The sequence below is a fragment of the Leptodactylus fuscus genome, chromosome 2, assembly GCF_031893055.1.
Source record: "Leptodactylus fuscus isolate aLepFus1 chromosome 2, aLepFus1.hap2, whole genome shotgun sequence".
Taxonomy (NCBI): domain Eukaryota; kingdom Metazoa; phylum Chordata; class Amphibia; order Anura; family Leptodactylidae; genus Leptodactylus; species Leptodactylus fuscus.
The window spans coordinates 262,672,617-262,691,805 of record NC_134266.1 but is presented as its reverse complement, the minus strand read 5'-3'; the positions used below and the strand labels follow the sequence as shown (position 1 = coordinate 262,691,805).

The 19,189-nt window shown below is 46.6% G+C and overlaps 1 protein-coding gene across 1 annotated transcript in view; it reads left to right on the top strand.

Annotated features, from left to right (window-relative positions):
* HEPHL1 (hephaestin like 1) overlaps window positions 1–18,980 on the top strand; it is a 49,223-nt gene extending 30,243 nt beyond the window's left edge. Inside the window, exons 11-20 of the mRNA XM_075266161.1 lie at window positions 1,364–1,576; window positions 6,548–6,764; window positions 8,616–8,755; window positions 10,102–10,236; window positions 11,044–11,150; window positions 13,138–13,360; window positions 14,361–14,500; window positions 16,627–16,786; window positions 18,120–18,146; window positions 18,228–18,980. Of these exons, the coding sequence (XP_075122262.1) occupies window positions 1,364–1,576; window positions 6,548–6,764; window positions 8,616–8,755; window positions 10,102–10,236; window positions 11,044–11,150; window positions 13,138–13,360; window positions 14,361–14,500; window positions 16,627–16,786; window positions 18,120–18,146; window positions 18,228–18,430 (1,565 nt within the window). The 3' untranslated portion in view covers window positions 18,431–18,980. The remainder of the gene's footprint in view (window positions 1–1,363; window positions 1,577–6,547; window positions 6,765–8,615; window positions 8,756–10,101; window positions 10,237–11,043; window positions 11,151–13,137; window positions 13,361–14,360; window positions 14,501–16,626; window positions 16,787–18,119; window positions 18,147–18,227) is intronic.
* The last annotated feature ends 209 nt before the right edge of the window (window positions 18,981–19,189 follow it).

The following is a 19,189-nucleotide window of genomic DNA, read 5'->3' as shown; positions in this document are numbered from 1 at the left end:
CATATAATCCTATCCAATAGTTGGTAGACCCCAGCAGATACTTCCTTATGGATGGGATTGATGGACACAATACTCCCGGATGCCTGGTGACACTCCTGGTGTATGTGAGCCATCGGTTGGGTGCGGTTTCTCTGGCCACCACTCGCCGGTCTCTATCTCCCAGTTTCGGGGGTCTGCCGACTTGGGGCACATTCTGACAATCACCTTCCGCTTTGTAATCACAGAGGTCACTGTCGATTTTGGGTAATTCAGTTCACTTGCTATGTCCCTTAAGGATCGACCATTTCTGTGGTACCTCACCATTACCCCTTTCTCGAAATTGGACAACTCTGCACTTCGTGGCATCTTGTATGTGACTAATGCCAATGCTGTGTCCTATGTAATGGTGGAAGGCCTGATGCACATCACCACCGCAGATATCTTCATTTGCATGGGTGTTCAAATACTTATTGGTAGACAATTCTTGTTGGATGGACATACACAGGACCATATAAGTAACCAAGACCAAGAAGAGATAAATAGCAGAGGTGTAACATGAAGGTCCTGTATTTAGAATTGTGGTGTATTGGTATTATATAGCAGAGGGGTCTTTGGGGTCCAGGGCCCCTGGTATCTAGTATTCAGGTGATTTTTTTTTTTTTTCTAGGACCGCTCATTAGAGGTGATGAATATGAGTTACAATACCAAATACAAGCAACTACAACTATGTAAGGGTCGGCTCACACTAGTGTTCCCCACTCCGCTTAGAATAGGACTTGTCTCCCCGTTGTTTTCAGGCGAAAACCCAGTGGACCCCATTATAGTCTATACGGTTGGCGGGTAATCACTTTTTTAGTGGATAGGTTTCCATTTATTGGGTCTCCAACACTGGTGTGAATCTGGTGTAAGATATTTTTCCCAAACATGGACTTTACCGCCACCTGCTGTAAGTATTCCATATTGCAACGTACTACAATTTTTATTTTGTTTTCTACACTGGTTTTTTCATGTGATTCATTTACACTAGGTTCACACTAGCGTTGAACGATGGAGAGCCAGACATTTTCTGCACCAAATCCACCAAATTATGCACGGCAGAATCCAGATTGGAAAAGTCGGTCCAAGCATTGGCTGGATTTTCTGGCCCAAACCCGTCAGAAGTCCTTGCATCGTAGTCATACATGAAGCTGGGAGTCGCTCTACTATATGACTATTATGCAAGGAGTCCCATCTCCTGACCGGCTATTCCAGCCAATGCATGGATCAGATTTTCCAGGCCCAGATATCCATGGGGCCTTATAGACATGTTGTGTGTTCGAAATGTGCGCGGTACGCAAGTGTCCATTGCTCAGTTTTTGACTGTGCATTTTCTTTCTCTCCATAGCTGTCAATGGCTACATGTTTGGAAATTTACCAGGTCTCATAATGTGCCAGAGTGACAACGTATCGTGGCATCTTCTAGGCCTGGGCACAGAGAGCGACATACATGGGATTTATTTTCAAGGAAATACTCTTAACCTGGGAGGGATGACTCGAGACACGCTCAGTCTTTTCCCGCACACGACGGTCACTGCGTACATGCAGCCAGATCAAGCAGGTAAGTGATGTCACCATAGACCGCAGAAGGGTCGGTACTAATAGAGGATATACAGCATTTCATAACATGTATAGTATACATGTCCCTACAGCATACCTCCCAACTTTTGAAGAACTGAAAGAGGGACAAAATGTGCAGCGCGCAACAGATTTAGCTCCACCCACTTTTATGTTGACTCCGCCCATTCTCATTCATTTTCCATGTGCCACCACACAGTATAATCCTCCTACAGTCACCCGTAAATTATATGTCCCCCCTCCATCTCTCCCCCAGTTGCATGTCCCCTCCATCTCTGTCCCAGATTCATGTCCCCCCATCTCTGCCCAGTTTCATGCCCCCCATCTCTGCCCCCAGATTCATGTCCCCTCCATCTCTGCCCCCAGATTCATGTCCCTCATCTCTGCCCCCAGATTCATGTCCCCTCCATCTCTGCCCCCAGATTCATGTCCCCCATCTCTGCCCCCAGATTCATGTCCCCTCCATCTCTGCCCCCAGATTCAAGTCCTCTCCATCTCTGCCCCCAGATTCATGTCCCCATCTCTGCCCCCAGATTAATGTCCTCTCCATCTCTGCCCCCAGATTCATGTCCCCCATCTCTGCCCCCAGATTCATGTCCTCTCTATCTCTGCCCCCAGATTCATGTCCCCCATCTCTGCCCCCAGATTCATGCCCCCTCCATCTCTGCCCCCAGATTCATGTCCCCCATCTCTTCTCCCAGATTCATGTCCCCTCCATCTCTGCCCCCAGATTCATGTCCCTCCATCTCTGCCCCCAGATTCATGTCCCCCATCTCTGCCCCCAGATTCATGTCCCCTCCATCTCTGCCCCCAGATTCATGTCCCCTCCATCTCTGCCCCCAGATTCATGTCCCCCCATCTCTGCCCAGTTTCATGCCCCCCATCTCTGTCCCCAGATTCATGTCCCCTCCATCTCTGCCCCCAGATTCATGTCCCTCATCTCTGCCCCCAGATTCATGTCCCCCATCTCTGCCCCCAGATTCATGTCCCCTCCATCTCTGCCCCCAGATTCAAGTCCTCTCCATCTCTGCCCCCAGATTCATGTCCCCCATCTCTGCCCCCAGATTCATGACCTCTCCATCTCTGCCCCCAGATTCATGTCCCCCATCTCTGCCCCCAGATTCATGTCCTCTCTATCTCTGCCCCCAGATTCATGTCCCCCATCTCTGCCCCCAGATTCATGCCCCCTCCATCTCTGCCCCAGATTCATGTCCCCCATCTCTTCTCCCAGATTCATGTCCCCTCCATCTCTGCCCCCAGATTCATGTCCCTCCATCTCTGCCCCCAGATTCATGTCCCCTCCATCTCTGCCCCCAGATTCATGCCCCCTCCATCTCTGCCCCCAGATTCATGTCCCCCATCTCTTCTCCCAGATTCATGTCCCCTCCATCTCTGCCCCCAGATTCATGTCCCTCCATCTCTGCCCCCAGATTCATGTCCCCCATCTCTGCCCCCAGATTCATGTCCCCTCCATCTCTGCCCCCAGATTCATGTCCCCTCCATCTCTGCCCCCAGATTCATGTCCCCCCATCTCTGCCCAGTTTCATGCCCCCCATCTCTGTCCCCAGATTCATGTCCCCTCCATCTCTGCCCCCAGATTCATGTCCCTCATCTCTGCCCCCAGATTCATGTCCCCCATCTCTGCCCCCAGATTCATGTCCCCTCCATCTCTGCCCCCAGATTCAAGTCCTCTCCATCTCTGCCCCCAGATTCATGTCCCTCATCTCTGCCCCCAGATTCATGACCTCTCCATCTCTGCCCCCAGATTCATGTCCCCCATCTCTGCCCCCAGATTCATGTCCTCTCTATCTCTGCCCCCAGATTCATGTCCCCCATCTCTGCCCCCAGATTCATGCCCCCTCCATCTCTGCCCCAGATTCATGTCCCCCATCTCTTCTCCCAGATTCATGTCCCCTCCATCTCTGCCCCCAGATTCATGTCCCTCCATCTCTGCCCCCAGATTCATGTCCCCCATCTCTGCCCCCAGATTCATGTCCCCTCCATCTCTGCCCCCAGATTCATGTCCCCTCCATCTCTGCCCCCAGATTCATGTCCCCCATCTCTGCCCAGTTTCATGCCCCCATCTCTGTCCCCAGATTCATGTCCCCTCCATCTCTGCCCCCAGATTTATGTCCCTCCATCTCTGCCCCCAGATTCATGTCCCTCCATCTCTGCCCCCAGATTCATGTCCCCCATCTCTGCCCCCAGATTCATGTCCCCTCCATCTCTCCCCCAGTTGCATGTCCCCTCCATCTCTGTCGCAGATTCATGTCCCCCCATCTCTGCCCAGTTTCATGCCCCCCATCTCTGCCCCCAGATTCATGTCCCCTCCATTTCTGCCCCCAGATTCATGTCCCCTCCATCTCTGCCCCCAGATTCATGTCCCCCATCTCTGCCCCAGATTCATGTCCCCTCCATATCTGCCCCCAGATTCATGTCCCCCCATCTCTGCCCCCAGATTCATGTCCCCCCATCTCTGCCCCCAGATTCAAGTACTCTCCATCTCTGCCCCCAGATTCATGTCCCCCATCTCTGCCCCCAGATTCATGTCCTCTCTATCTCTGCCCCCAGATTCATGTCCCCCATCTCTGCCCCCAGATTCATGTCCCCTCCATCTCTGCCCCCAGATTCATGTCCCCCCCATCTCTGCCCCCAGATTCATGTCCCCCCATCTCTGCCCCCAGATTCATGTCCCCTCCATCTCTGCCCCCAGATTCATGTCCCCTCCATCTCTGCCCCCAGATTCATGTCCCCTCCATCTCTGCCCCCAGATTCATGTCCCCTCCATCTCTGCCCCCAGATTCATGTCCCCCCCATCTCTGCCCCCAGATTCATGTCCCCTCCATCTCTGCCCCCAGATTCATGTCCCCTCCATCTCTGCCCCCAGATTCATGTCCCCTCCATCTCTGCCCCCAGATTCATGTCCCCTCCATCTCTGCCCCCAGATTCATGTCCCCTCCATCTCTGCCCCCAGATTCATGTCCCCTCCATCTCTGCCCCCATATTCATGTCCCCTCCATCTCTGCCCCCAGATTCATGTCCCCTCCATCTCTGCCCCCAGATTCATGTCCCCTCCATCTCTGCCCCCAGATTCATGTCCCTTCCATTTCTGCCCCCAGATTCATGTCCCCTATCTCTGCCCCCAGATTCATGTCCCCTCCATCTCTGCCCCCAGATTCATGTCCCCCCCATCTCTGCCCCCAGATTCATGTCCCCCCATCTCTGCCCCCAGATTCATGTCCCCTCCATCTCTGCCCCCAGATTCATGTCCCCTCCATCTCTGCCCCCAGATTCATGTCCCCTCCATCTCTGTCCCCAGATTCATGTCCCCCATCTCTGCCCCCAGATTCATGTCCCCTCCATCTCTGCCCCCAGATTCATGTCCCTCCATCTCTGCCCCCAGATTCATGTCCCCTCCATCTCTGCCCCCAGATTCATGTCCCCTCCATCTCTGCCCCCAGATTCATGTCCCCCCATCTCTGCCCAGTTTCATGCCCCCCATTTCTTCCCCCAGATTCATGTCCCCTCCATCTCTGCCCCCAGATTCATGTCCCTCCATCTCTGCCCCCATATTCATGTCCCCTCCATCTCTGCCCCCAGATTCATGTCCCCTCCATCTCTGCCCCCAGATTCATGTCCCCTCCATCTCTGCCCCCAGATTCATGTCCCCCCATCTCTGCCCAGTTTCATGCCCCCCATCTCTGCCCCCAGATTCATGCCCCCCATCTCTTCCCCCAGATTAATGTCCCCCCATCTCTGCCCCCAGTGTCATGCTGTCCTCTCCTTCATCTGTCCCCAGTTTCATGTTCCACCCCAATGTGTACACACAAAAACCACTTACACTCACCTTTTCCTAGCTCCCCCGCCGCTCTCTCCACAGTCTCGCTAACACAGTTGTAGACGCGATGTGACGTCATCACATCGCGTCTACACAGCCACTAGCCGGAGTGCAGCGGCAAAGCAAGGAGCTGAGCTGTGACAGCTCCTTGCTTTAGTCGCGTATGTATTCAACTTAGATCTGCGTCCTCCAGGCGCAGATCTGAGTTGAAATCGGGACATACCTCCCTCCAAACGGGACCGCGGGACACGTCACCGAAATCACGAATGTCCCGTGGAAATCGGGACAGTTGGGAGGTATGCCCTATAGGTGCTCCAGAGAGCGCCTTCAATTCATCATTATGTTGATCAGTACAGTCATCTCTATGTTAGACCCCACCAATCTGATAACTCTGATAACTCAATCTTAGTCTCCTTCCCACGCGCCGCTCATTTGGACACATAAACACATGTCAGAGCGAGGCGCTTCAAAACAGATCCCATTGACTTCAATGGATGCCGGCTTACGCGCGCTACACATTGAAATCAATGGGTTACAAAGCCTCCCATTGATTTCAATGTGTAGCGCGCGCAAGCCGGCACCCATTGAAGTCAATGGGATCTGTTTTGAAGCGCCTCGCTCTGACACGTGTTTTCATATCCGAATGAGCGGCGCGTTACTCCATGGGAGCGGAGCCTTAGGATGTAAAATCCAATGGGAACCCTTAAAAGGATCCTACCATTAAAAACCTTTTTTTTCCTCCCTAACACATCGGGATAGCCTTAAGAAAGGCTATTCATCTCCTACCTTTAGATGTCTTCTATAACAGGCTATAAGTCTAATAGGTAAATGATATGACGTACTAAATTTTCCAAATCAAAGGGGTCTCTTGTGGGACAAAAATATTTCAAAAATAAAACTATGTTTAATAAATGTTCTAAAAAGAAATCAATAATTTTATTTAAAAAAAAATTTAATTAAAAAAAAAAATGGTACGGCATACAAAATATAACCATGATCTAACTGGGCGCGTAAGTTTCTTAAAGGGGCATAGTTTTCCTTTTTTTCGTATGCCTTTATATGAGGGTCCTTCAGGAGTGACAGGCTCTCTTTAAGACCCCTGCCCTTATTCTTCAGGAATATTTGAAGTTGGCTGCCAGACAGCAAATCACCATGTTAGTGGAATGAAGCAGACCTATACAGTCCAGACCTGTGACCACTCCATTGCCGAGGAGTACCAGTATGGCACCATGAGAACTTACTTTATTGCTGCGGAGGAGGTGGAGTGGGATTACTCCCCCGATAGATCCTGGGAACTTGGAAAACACAACATCACACAACATGAACATGAGAGGTAGGTCCACATTGATGAGATACTTTTCTTTCCGTTAATCTTGTTGGTCATTCTCTTCTGTCCATCTATAGCCGTTCTTCCATCCATCTAAAAACTATACTCCCTCCTCTAGATGTCAAACCTCTCCTGATAAAAGGTAATATTTTGCCGGCTTTCAAAGGCAGCAGCAACATCTATAGTATTGGTTGTTCACTTTCCTCAATCCATCTTGCTGCTGGTTTTCCACTTCACTCCACCCATCTTGTTGTTGGTCATCCTCTTATTTCCATCCATTTTGTTGTTATCCATCCTTTTTCTCCAATTCATTGTGTTGTAGGATGTCTTCTCCATCCATCTTATCTTAATTGCTCTATTCTGACCATCCATCTTGATGATGGTCATCCTCCTCTCTCCATCCATCTTGTTGACCGTCTTCTTCTTTCTATTCTTCTTATTTTGTCATCCTCATATGCCCATCCTGTCATCAGTCAACCACTTTAGTCCACCTATCTTGTTGTACGTTGTCCTCTTCTCCAGTACTCACCCATCTTGTTCATTATCCTTCTTTCTCCATCCATCTTGTTTGTTCACCATCCTCTTCTCTCTATCCATCTTGTTTTTGGTCATCATGTTCTCTACATCCACTTTGTAGTTGGTTGTCCTCTTCTCTCCATCCATGTTATTGTTGGTTGTCCTCTTCTCTCCATCCATCTTTCTGTTCACTATCTTCTTCTCTCCATCCATCTTTCTGTTCACTATCTTCTTCTCTCCATCCATCTTTCTGTTCCCTATTCTCTTCTCTCCATCCATCTTTCTGTTCACTATCCTCTTCTCCACCCATCTTGTTGTTCACCATGCTCTTTTCTCCATCCATCTTTCTGTTCAGCATCCTCTTCTCTCCATCCATCTTTCTGTTCACCATCCTCTTCTCTCCATCCATCTTGTTGTTCACTATCCTCTTCTCTCCATCCATCTTTCTGTTCACCATCCTCTTCTCTCCATCCATCTTTCTGTTCACCATCCTCTTCTCTCCATCCATCTTTCTGTTCACCATCCTTTTCTCTCCATCCATCTTTCTATTCACCATCCTCTTCTCTCCATCCATCTTTCTGTTCACCATCCTCTTCTCTCCCTCCATCTTGTTGTTCACCATCCTCTTCTCTCCATCCATCTTTCTGTTCACCATCCTCTTCTCTCCACCATCCTCTTCTCTCCATCCATCTTTCTATTCACCATCCTCTTCTCTCCATCCATCTTGTTGTTCACTATCCTCTTCTCTCCATCCATCTTTCTGTTCAGCATCCTCTTTTCTCCATCCATCTTGTTGTTCACTATCCTGTTCTCTCCATCCATCTTGTTGTTCACCATCCTCTTCTCTCCATCCATCTTGTTGTCGGTCATCATATTTGCTCCATTCGTCCTCTTGTTCTTCATCCTCCTTTTTCTTGATTCATCTCTTTCGAACATAGTTGTTGTCTTTCAATATATCCCGAATAAAATCAAACTTCAGTCGGGTCATTGTTGGTTAGTAAAGGCCAGAATTTGGTTTAATCATAGATCAGATTCACAAAGTCTATGGGTCCGTAATACAGAACCATAGGGGTTTAATTTTTGTTATTGCTTTCTATTTGTATTAATTGAAAGTCGTATAATAATGATGACCTATACTGAGGACCGGTCAAGGTCATCAACATCAGATTGATGGGAATCTGACACCTGGCACCCCCACAATCAGCTAAATGAAGTAACTGGAACGTTCAGTAGATCAATTTGGCCTCTTTATGCATCCGTAAAATCCCTTTATGTTACTTGGTATATCTTCGATATTACATCACTTAACCTTACATTATGTGATGTCTTCTTTGTTTTTAGCCCAGGCCACATATTTGTTAGTTCTGATGAAGACCGCATAGGATCTAAGTACAAGAAAGTGGTGTACAGGGAATACACAGATGGACGCTTCACTGAACCAAAGAAAAGATCTGCAGAAGAGGAACATCTAGAAATCCTGGGTAATACCAAGTAATCTTTTGAAGGACATGTCCAGAGGATAGGGGATAACTGTCTGATGTATCTGATAACCCGTGAGTCTAACCACTGCTAAACCTTCAGGCCTCGTTCACACTGGACACGGGACCAAGTATTTTGGTCCTGATTCTGATGCAGGAAGCTGCATCACAATTGGACCAAAATGCGCCTGCCACGACTGTCACGGCTTCCAACAGTTGCGACTTCCCCCTCTGGAATAGGATCAAATGAATGGGCCCAGTCCGGAGGGTGCTGTCGCGAGGTGGACGCCGGGGCTGACTCAGCCGTGGAATCCGCCTGAAGAAAGGGCAGCTCGTTTTTTTTTTCCTGTGAGCCGGAACATACCACTCACGTAAAAAGTAAGCTAGCAGTTTACATAGACTTCTTTTGTGAGGGGGCGGGTTCTGAGGTGGATTCGACATCAGAATCCGCCCCCTCTTGCACCGTGTGAATGAGCCTTCCAGGCCTCGGTTAGCATAGTCACTAGGGAAGAAGTGTCTAAAGTGGGACAACCCATCTAACAAAAAGGTAGGGGCTGTAAGAGTGGCCATATTGGTTGTCATCCAGCTTTGCCAGAAACAGAGTGACAGTGGCAACACATGCAATTTCTTCCACTCCAGCACAACTCTCCGTAGTCCGATCTGTCGACCTTTCCCTCGTCCCATTGATTTCAATCATATAAGCAAGAGATGGAAAAACTGATGCCCAAAGAAATGGTAGAAGTTGTGAGAAAATGTGATGTTTTCCACCCATTAAATGGGACAATGAATAGACGGCAAACATATTTAACCCTAATGATCTGTCCTATACCGTTAGATATAAAGAATATATCGTAATATTCCGCCGTGTTAAACCAATTGTCTTATATATTTTATTTTCATTGCAGTAACTAGATGCAAGTCTGTAGAAGAGAAATGATATGTTTATTATTTTTATTAATACTGTATTCATTTGTTCTTTATCGTATATTTGCCTGGGGGCGGCCATATTGGAAACACACACCTACTTCCTGTATTATTTGTACAGTCAGTACGGCAGTGTGTGTTTGCTTTACGGCAGCTGAAACAAAGGGTTCATAGAGTAACAATGGAGAACAGATACATAGCCTTCGGATGTGTAATGGATAGTGTGAATTTTCAGCTTCCAGCAGTACAACAGCAATGTCATGTCTCTGCTAATACTGACCAATTCTGTACAGCAAAGCTGAAAAAAATTAAACCGCAGGAAGCACCAGCCTGCTGACACTGCTTTAGTAACCAGTGTAAAATGTGTTCATTATGTTAAAATTGATTAAAAACTGATTTTTTTTAAATACATTCCTTGGTTACAGGCCCATTCATAAGAGCAGAGGTCGGGGACAGTATACTTATTGTTTTTAAAAACAAGGCCTCACAACCCTACTCCATCTATGCCCATGGTGTTCAGGTGGCAAATCTGGATGGTGAGATCCAGGGTACCCTACCAGGTGAGTTAAAAAAGATACCTGTATATGATACCATCAATACTGGAGCACAGAGTGGAGCTCTTTGGATCCACCAGAGAAGATGAATCCGAGTCTACTTTTACATGACCGTGTGTGTTTCATGGCCTCTGTGCATCTGTTATTGACATATAACATGGGGAATTTCATTGGTATTTTTTGGACCCAACACACGGATCCATTTTTATGTGAATCTATTTTGATGGCCATTAAAAATGGATCCATTTTCTTCAATGGGGGCCCATGCGGCCATCAAAAAAGACAAAAATAGACTGTCAGTTTTTTGATGGTCCTGTAAAACGGTCTGCCAAAAAAAGGACATGGGAATAGGTTCCTATAGTGACATAGTAGATGAGGTTGGATAAAGACAGTCCATCAAGTCCAACCTATAACCCTACAGTCCCTACAGTGGCAAAAAACCTCTAGAGTCCATGACCTGTTATATTTTTCTCTTCACGATAGGCATCCAGGCCTTCTTTGAACTTGTTTAATGAATCCACCATCACCACTTCCTGGGGCATGAAGGGTCATGTGAAGGCCATTCCGAAAAATTGCTATCACTTTACAGTTTTTCAGTAAAATCTACAGGGATAAGTTATTTGTGATCATCTCATAAGGAATAAACCCTAAAGGCAGAAATCTCTGAGCAGTGCCTAAAGGATTTTGAGATCTTTGACGTATCATTGGATTTTCCATTTCAACAACATATCAACAGCAGGGACAGATATTAGATAATATTTAGATAATAAGAGATCATGTGACTGGTTTTATATTCTCATCCATATTTTTCAGGAGGTATAAGCACTTACCAGTGGAATGTCCCAGAACGGTCAGGACCAGGAAGCAATGATCCGGACTGTCTAACATGGGCCTACTATTCCAAAGAAGACATCAGGAAGGTACCTATACAAAATCCTATTAATATTATAAATGTGAAAGTTTGTGTGTTTGGATATTTGTTCCTCAATCACACCCGAACGGCTGAATGGATTTCATAGAAATTTCACACACACCTAGATATTGGCCAGGAAGGAAAAATGGGCTACTTTAAAAGTGTCTCACTCACCCCAAAACGCCACCACGACCCTCAAAAGTTGTCTCCTGCTCCGCTGTTGGCCCAGGCATGACGTCAGCGCAGGTAGTTACACGCAACTCCTATTAGTGCATGGCGGTGTGTGGGCGGGATAGGGAGCCAGCACAGCAGCCCATAGGTTGGTGCCAAGTTGTGGGCGTGGCCAGCGCGAAGGGACCCTTTGGTCAACATGGCGGCTGCCCGCATGGTTCTGAACGCCACTGACATGCCGGCCGGCCACACATTGCCCCAGGCTGGCATGCGAACAAGCCCAGCCGCACGTACCCGCAAACTGTGCGGCTGGGAACACACACGGCTCGGGAAGGACCGCACATGCTCACTGAAGCTGCGGCCACGAGACACACAGCTCCCCAGCATCTACATGGTGAGTGCTGCAGGAACAGGGATCGGCGGGTTGCTTAAGGGAGGGGGGGGACAACAGGTGATGGGGAGGGGGGGTTGGTGGTTTGGGGGAGGTGGTGGTGGTTAGGGAAGGGGGTTTGGCACCAGAGGGCAGAAGGTAAGTAGGGGGCAGGGGGTCCAGATAGCACATGTGCAAAGGGGGGAGGGTAACCGGGGTCACGGGTAGGTGGTGGTGGGGGGAAGGGGTAGATGTAGGAGGTGACTGTAATCTCTAAAGGGGGGAAAGGGGTCGGGGGCGCGGGTGGGGGGAAAGGGGAGGACCAGAGGTACAGCATCGGGGCCGTGGGGTCCCGGCCCATGATGCTGTGGGAGGGGCCTGCGCCGGCCACAAGAAAAGGGCCGTGGGGGCCATGGGTCGCGCTGCAGGTGGTTCGCGCAAGGATGAGGGCACAGTGGACGAAATCACGGGTTATAGCTAGTTTATTATATATTCTTAATTAATGGTTGTTGTTGCTTCGCATTGAGATTTGATACTTAGGCCCCATACACACGACCAAGTGTGGCCCCATACACACGACCAAGTGTGGCCCCATACACACGACCAAGTGTGGCCCCATACACACGACCAAGTGTGGCCCCATACACACGACCAAGTGTGGCCCCATACACATGACCAAGTGTGGCCCCATACACATGACCAAGTGTGCTTCTGCTCTAGGAACAGACCTCGGAGTGACATTCCATTATGCATACACATCTATGCGAGCTTCATATTCATTTCGTTCCAATGACACGGATGATTATAGAGCAGGTCCTATCCTGCTGCATGTCATCGCAACGGACTGGATTGGAAGCCCCCTTAGACATGAATGCATCATGAAATGTTGCTCCAAGTTATTGCAGATACACTCGGTCTCTATGGGGAAGATTTAAGATTGGAGTTTTGTACCCCAGTCTTATAATAAAGGCCCCATCAGATGCATGACGCCTCGTGCGCCAGAATGGAGATCTATGCCAGTTAGGAACTGGTGCAGTTTTCTATTACAATTCATGCCAAAAACTGGTGTGAAATAAAGAATATATTGGGCTTAGGAGTCCCTGCCTGTGTCATTCGCACAATGTGGCAAGTGAGGTGCAGAGCGGGGATTGTGCCGCATGTTTGGTGCAAGAAAGGACTTGTGCCAAATATAACTCATCTACTGGCAAAGGGGGAATTTATCAAATCTGCCCCTGTGTGCCTTCTGGCCCAAAATCTCTCATCTGAGGTGCAGTCAGGCAGTTTTCTAAAGAAGGCAGGACTTAACTTTGCCAACCCTTTCTCAAGATGACAGCAAATCTTCAGCTTCAACCTGCTGAGTTCTTCAATCAATGTTTTACGGACTCTTGTTATTTTTCTACTTATTTTTGATACAGAGATTGATTTATGGTGTTTTGTGCCTCCTGTTGTGCAGGACATGTTCAGCGGCCTGGTGGGACCACTACTGACCTGTAGGAAAGGTATACTGGACAACAGAGGCCTGAGGAAGGATGTGGCCCGGGAATTTGCTTTGTTGTTCTTGGTGTTTGATGAAAACCTCTCATGGTATTTGGATGACAATATAGAGACTTATATTCATAAAGAACCCGCTGCTATCAATATGACGGATGAGTTTGAAGAAAGCAACAAAATCCATGGTTAGTAGATCTCTACCCTTACATAAACATGTTACAGTTTACATAAGCTAACATCCTGTATTATACTCCAGAGCTGCACTCACTATTCTGCTGGTGCAGTCACTGTGTACATACATTACATTACTTATCCTATATTATACTCCAGAGCTGCGCTCACTATTCTGCTGGTACTGTCACTGTGTACATACATTACATTACTTATCCTGTATTATACTCCAGAGCTGCGCTCACTATTCTGCTGGTACTGTCACTGTGTACATACATTACATTACTTATCCTATATTATACTCCAGAGCTGTGCTCACTATTCTGCTGGTACTGTCACTGTGTACATACATTACATTACTTATCCTGTATTATACTCCAGAGCTGCGCTCACTATTCTGCTGGTGCAGTCACTGTGTACATACATTCCATTACTTATCCTGTACTGATCCTGAGTTACATCCTGTATTATACTCCAGAGCTGCGCTCACTATTCTGCTGGTGCAGTCACTGTGTACATACATTACATTACTTACCCTGTACTATACTCCAGAGCTGCACTCACTATTCTGCTGGTACAGTCACTGTGTACATACATTACATTACTTATCCTGTATTATACTCCAGAGCTGCGCTCACTATTCTGCTGGTACAGTCACTGTGTACATACATTCCATTACTTATCCTGTACTGATCCTGAGTTACATCCTGTATTATACTCCAGAGCTGCACTCACTATTCTGCTGGTACAGTCACTGTGTACATACATTACATTACTTATCCTGTATTATACTCCAGAGCTGCGCTCACTATTCTGCTGGTGCGGTCACTGTGTACACACATTACATTACTTATCCTGTATTATACTCCAGAGCTGCGCTCACTATTCTGCTGGTACAGTCACTGTGTACATACATTACTTATCCTGTATTATACTCCAGAGCTGCGCTCACTATTCTGCTAGTGCAGTCACTGTGTACATATTTCTTCTACTTACGTATTTTTGGTATTCCAGCTATAAACGGAAAGATCTATGGAAATCTCCATGGACTGACCATGATTGAAGGAGAAAAGACCAACTGGTATCTTCTGGGATTGGGGAATGAGATTGACATGCATACAGTACACTTCCACGCTCAGAGCTTCCTGTATAAGGTGAGTGTATTTCGGATATACTCTCATACAGTGATGTGCACAATCCTAGTGAGCACCATGTACACACTTCTATGATCCTGCCAAAAAGTTCATTGGAGAAGATTAATATGGTAGAAAAATATCTATCTACCATCTAGTGCATTCAGTGTTGCCAGTCTATACATTGTCTGACACTGTTTATGTTTTCGGATGAAGGTCGCCGTTTCTTTTATTCCTCGTTTTTAACCTGTTTTTCCAGTTTCTGCATTGTTTGTGCTGAATAGACATGTAAGGAATTTGTGACATGACTGAGATGTTGTAGCCTCCAGCAGGGTATTGTGGTACAGAGGATCTCACCGCAGCTTCTCAAGGTTATTTGGTTGTGTTTGCTTAGCACAGGGTCCACCATATTTTATCTAAAAAAAAAACTTTCTTAAAGGGATTTTCACATAAATATAACATAATGTACATATGTAGAAAATTAAAAGGTAAATATTTTTGCAAATTTAAGTACCATAATTAAAAATTGCAGTTTTAAAGATTTTCTGGAACTATGTTAGTGGTGACATCTGTTGTCTTCATCGGTTGCCAATGGATCTGAATATGAACGTAAGAACTTTCTATGCTCTGGGACTTGTCAGAAACCCGGCCATGATGTCCTTATTGTGGACTGGTTATCAGGAGGTCACTACATGTATGAGAAGATAACCCGGATACAATAAGGACATCATGGCTGGTTATCAGGAGGACACTACATGTATGAGAAGATAACCTGACCACAATAAGGAAATCATGGCTGGTTATCAGGAGGACACTGCATGTATGAGAAGATAACCTGACCACAATAAGGACATCATGACTGGTTATCAGGAGGACACTACATGTATGAGAAGATAATCTGACCACAATAAGGACATCATGGCTGTTTATCAGGAGGACACTACATGTATAAGAAGATAACCCGACCACAATAAGGACATCATGGATGGTTATCAGGAGGGGACACTATATGTATGAGAAGATAACCCAACCACAATAAGGACATCATGGCTGGTTATCAGGAGGGAACACTACATGTATGAGAAGATAACCTGACCACAATAAGGACATCATGACTGGTTATCAGGAGGACACTACATGTATGAGAAGATAACCCGGACACAATAAGAACATCATGGCTGGTTATCAGGAGGGGACACTACATGTATGAGAAGATAACCCGACCACAATAAGGACATCATGGCTGGTTATCAGGAGGACACTACATGTATGAGAAGATAACCTGACCACAATAAGGACATCATGGCTGGTTATCAGGAGGACACTACATGTATGAGAAGATAACCTGACCACAATAAGGACATCATGGCTGGTTATCAGGAGGACACTACATGTATGAGAAGATAACCTGACCATAATAAGGACATTATGGCTGGTTATCAGGAGGACACTACATGTATGAGAAGATAACCCGACCACAATAAGGACATCATGGCTGGTTATCAGGAGGACACTACATGTATGAGAAGATAACCCGACCACAATAAGGACATCATGGCTGGTTATCAGGAGGACACTACATGTATGAGAAGATAACCTGACCACAATAAGTACATCATGGTTGGGTTTCTGACAAGTCCCATACCATAGAAAGTTCCTACATTCATGGTCAGATCCTTTGGCAACTGATCAAGGCAGAATCCATGAGAAATCCCAGATGAAAAAGCCCTGCAAGCCCAACTTTTTTTCCTCTAGCCATGTCAGGGAATAAATAAAGGACACCCGACAAGCCCATTATCATCAGTGGAGTTCCTCGGGATCCCTTGTTGTCTTATCATAAGAAGGACTGTTTTTCCATTCTTTTGGTCTGTTGCTGGATCAGAAGAATAGACAGAACGTGTCCAGTATAAAGATGACAAAATGCTTGTAGATTTCAGCTCTGAAGCCTGCAGAATTGTGAATGCAGCTCTGTATTATAATACAGGATGTAACGTAGCACTAGTACAAGATAAACGATACACTATGGCTTCAAACATGTGTCTGCATTTCATATAGGGAACTTGTGAGCCCCAAAAAGGACAGGGGTTGTGTTCTATGTTCTGTAGACTACATGGGAGATACATAACATTTTTGACTTTGCATTTTAGAAAGACAAGACTCACCGAGCGGATGTGTTTGACCTCTTTCCTGGGACGTTTCAGACGATAGAATTGGTGGCTGGTAATCCTGGGACTTGGCTGCTTCACTGCCATGTCTCCGATCACATCCATGCCGGCATGGAAACAACTTTCACTGTGAAGAAGTCAGGTAAGTAGTAAGGGTATTAAGGCCCATTCACACGTAGGAAATTGGCGCGGATTCTGGCGCCAATCCGCGTGGAATCGGCGTCAGAATCCGAGTTCTATGGAGAGGCTTTTATATGCGCAGATTCGCACCAATTTCCTCCGTGTGAATGAGCCCTTACAGAGGTGGATAGGTCAAGTGGTTCCTTTTTGTATCTGCACAGTAGTTCACTCTCCATTGCCCCTTACTAATACTGCTGGTCCTTTATATGACTGAAGGGCATTTGGGCCCCTTGGGCACCAAGGTCGGGGTGTAAATGCAACAACCATTAAGGGAATGTCCACTTTGTATAATCCTTTTTATTCAGAAGCCAGTCTCATAATGTCCTACACTAGGACCCCAAGACATCAGCTGTGGGGAAACCTGACAGCTTCTGTTTAATTCTCCTACAGCACCTCCACAGGGAAAATGAGGTATTACACAACATTCCCATAATTGGATAAAACCGCATCAGAAGCAGCTTTGTATACTACAAAGCCCAAAACCTGAAAGAGTTAAGCATAGCTTTTGCTGATGCAGTAGAGTAGAGTGTGGCTGAGATAGAGTCAGAACCACACAGGAGTTGTGAATAGGCCACCAGGATCAAATGGCATGCAGCCAGTAAGAAGTGGAGAATAATAGCAATAAACACTGTATGCGATGCACAAATCCCCTTAAAATCAATGGGGGAGGACTGTGTTTTTGGAGCTACTTTGCAGTCTAACCCATACATGGGGATCGTGAATCGTATTTAAAATGGGTTTTCTAAACCAATCTACCCATCTGACGGCGCCTGGTCTCCGCTTTCGGGTTTCCGTCTTTTGCCCAAGAAACTGGACAGGAGACGGAAACCAGCAGTCAGTTTTGAAACCCATTAATTTGATTGGGTTTGCAAAGTGTCCGCCCATGAGCGTCTTCAGGTCTCTGCAGCGAAACCGTTTTTTTTTACCGGACACAAAGTCGGACATGCAGTACTTTGTGTCCAGTTAAAAAAAATAAAAAACGGTTTCGCCGCAGAGGCCAGGAGACGCTCACGGGTGGTCACTGACTGCCGGGTTTCCGTCTCCTGTCAGGGTTTCTCGAGCAGAAGATGGAAACCCACAAAGCGGAGATCGGGCGCAGGTGTGAACCCGCCCTAAGGCACTAACTCCTTCCCCTTTCCACTTAAAGTATGTCGAGCGAAATGTCTTGCAAGCACATATAGGTGGGCATGTAGGTGGGCATCTCCTGTCTCTCTTTACCCCTTAGAGGTCCAAGTAGGTACAAACTAATGCAGACCCCATGGCACTTACTGTTCTATATATCCTTTTACTTTCAGGCCAAGAAGAAGACCTCGTTCCACCAGGTAAGACTCCCTCAAGTAATACAAACATTTCATATTTGTCTTGGTCTCCAGATTTTCATTGATTACTTCTCTTCCTTGTAGACTCCGATGGGCAGGGTGGCGTGCCATTCCTAGGAAGAGTCCTTACGGTCAGCCAAGCACATAGCGCCCTGCTCTCACTGCTGGGCATCGGCGTGGTCCTCCTAATAGTCCTGGTGGTCGTCCTCTCCATTCTCAACTGTCAAAAGAACAAAATGCATTATAGCACCATCAACAATGGATCCATCCCAATGAACAGTATATGAGAAGGTCACCGGGGGGGGGGGGGGACATGGCGGTCTCTGGTACCTCGAGAAGTGCCTTGGGATAGAGCGTGCATTTGCACTTTACTGTGTTTACTATGTTTACAAGCACAAGATCTGTGACACTGGATTGGTTCGGAGCCCCTGGTTCAAGGACGTAGCCTGGATTATCAAAGGCCGGAAGGTCCTGATGAGGTCACGGGTGAATACTAGAGGGACAAAAATTTTACCATTTAGCCAGATTTAGTTCTTAGTTCTATTATTTTAAGGGACTGCCTATACAAAAGGGATATTTTGACATCTTGATTGTAAAAGTATTTGGATGTAACTGCACCAGTTCAAAGACTAAACAAATATTTTCTGACGATGGTATATTTTTGTATGGTGAGTACAGGTGGCGCTGTTGCTTTAGCTTTTTGTCAAGAATTTTTATCCGCAATTAGAACTATTACCTGCAGGTGGCGCTGTCGATTTAGGTAGTTCTGCAGAAGGAGTGGGTGCACTTTTGCATGCGTGGAGCACACGCGGTACCCTCCCTCTGCCCTGTGCATATACTCCAACATCACCTTTAACAGTGATATCTGTATTGTTATGTCCGTTGTGCTTATCTTCTTCTTATATACTGTATTCATACGTCTATCCTCTTCATATCACATGATGACGGTGTCATATCAAGAAATAGTAATAACTGCTTTCATTTAAAGGGGTTGTCCCATAAAGGATTGTTTATACCCAGATATTCCAAGAATAATACTAGAATAG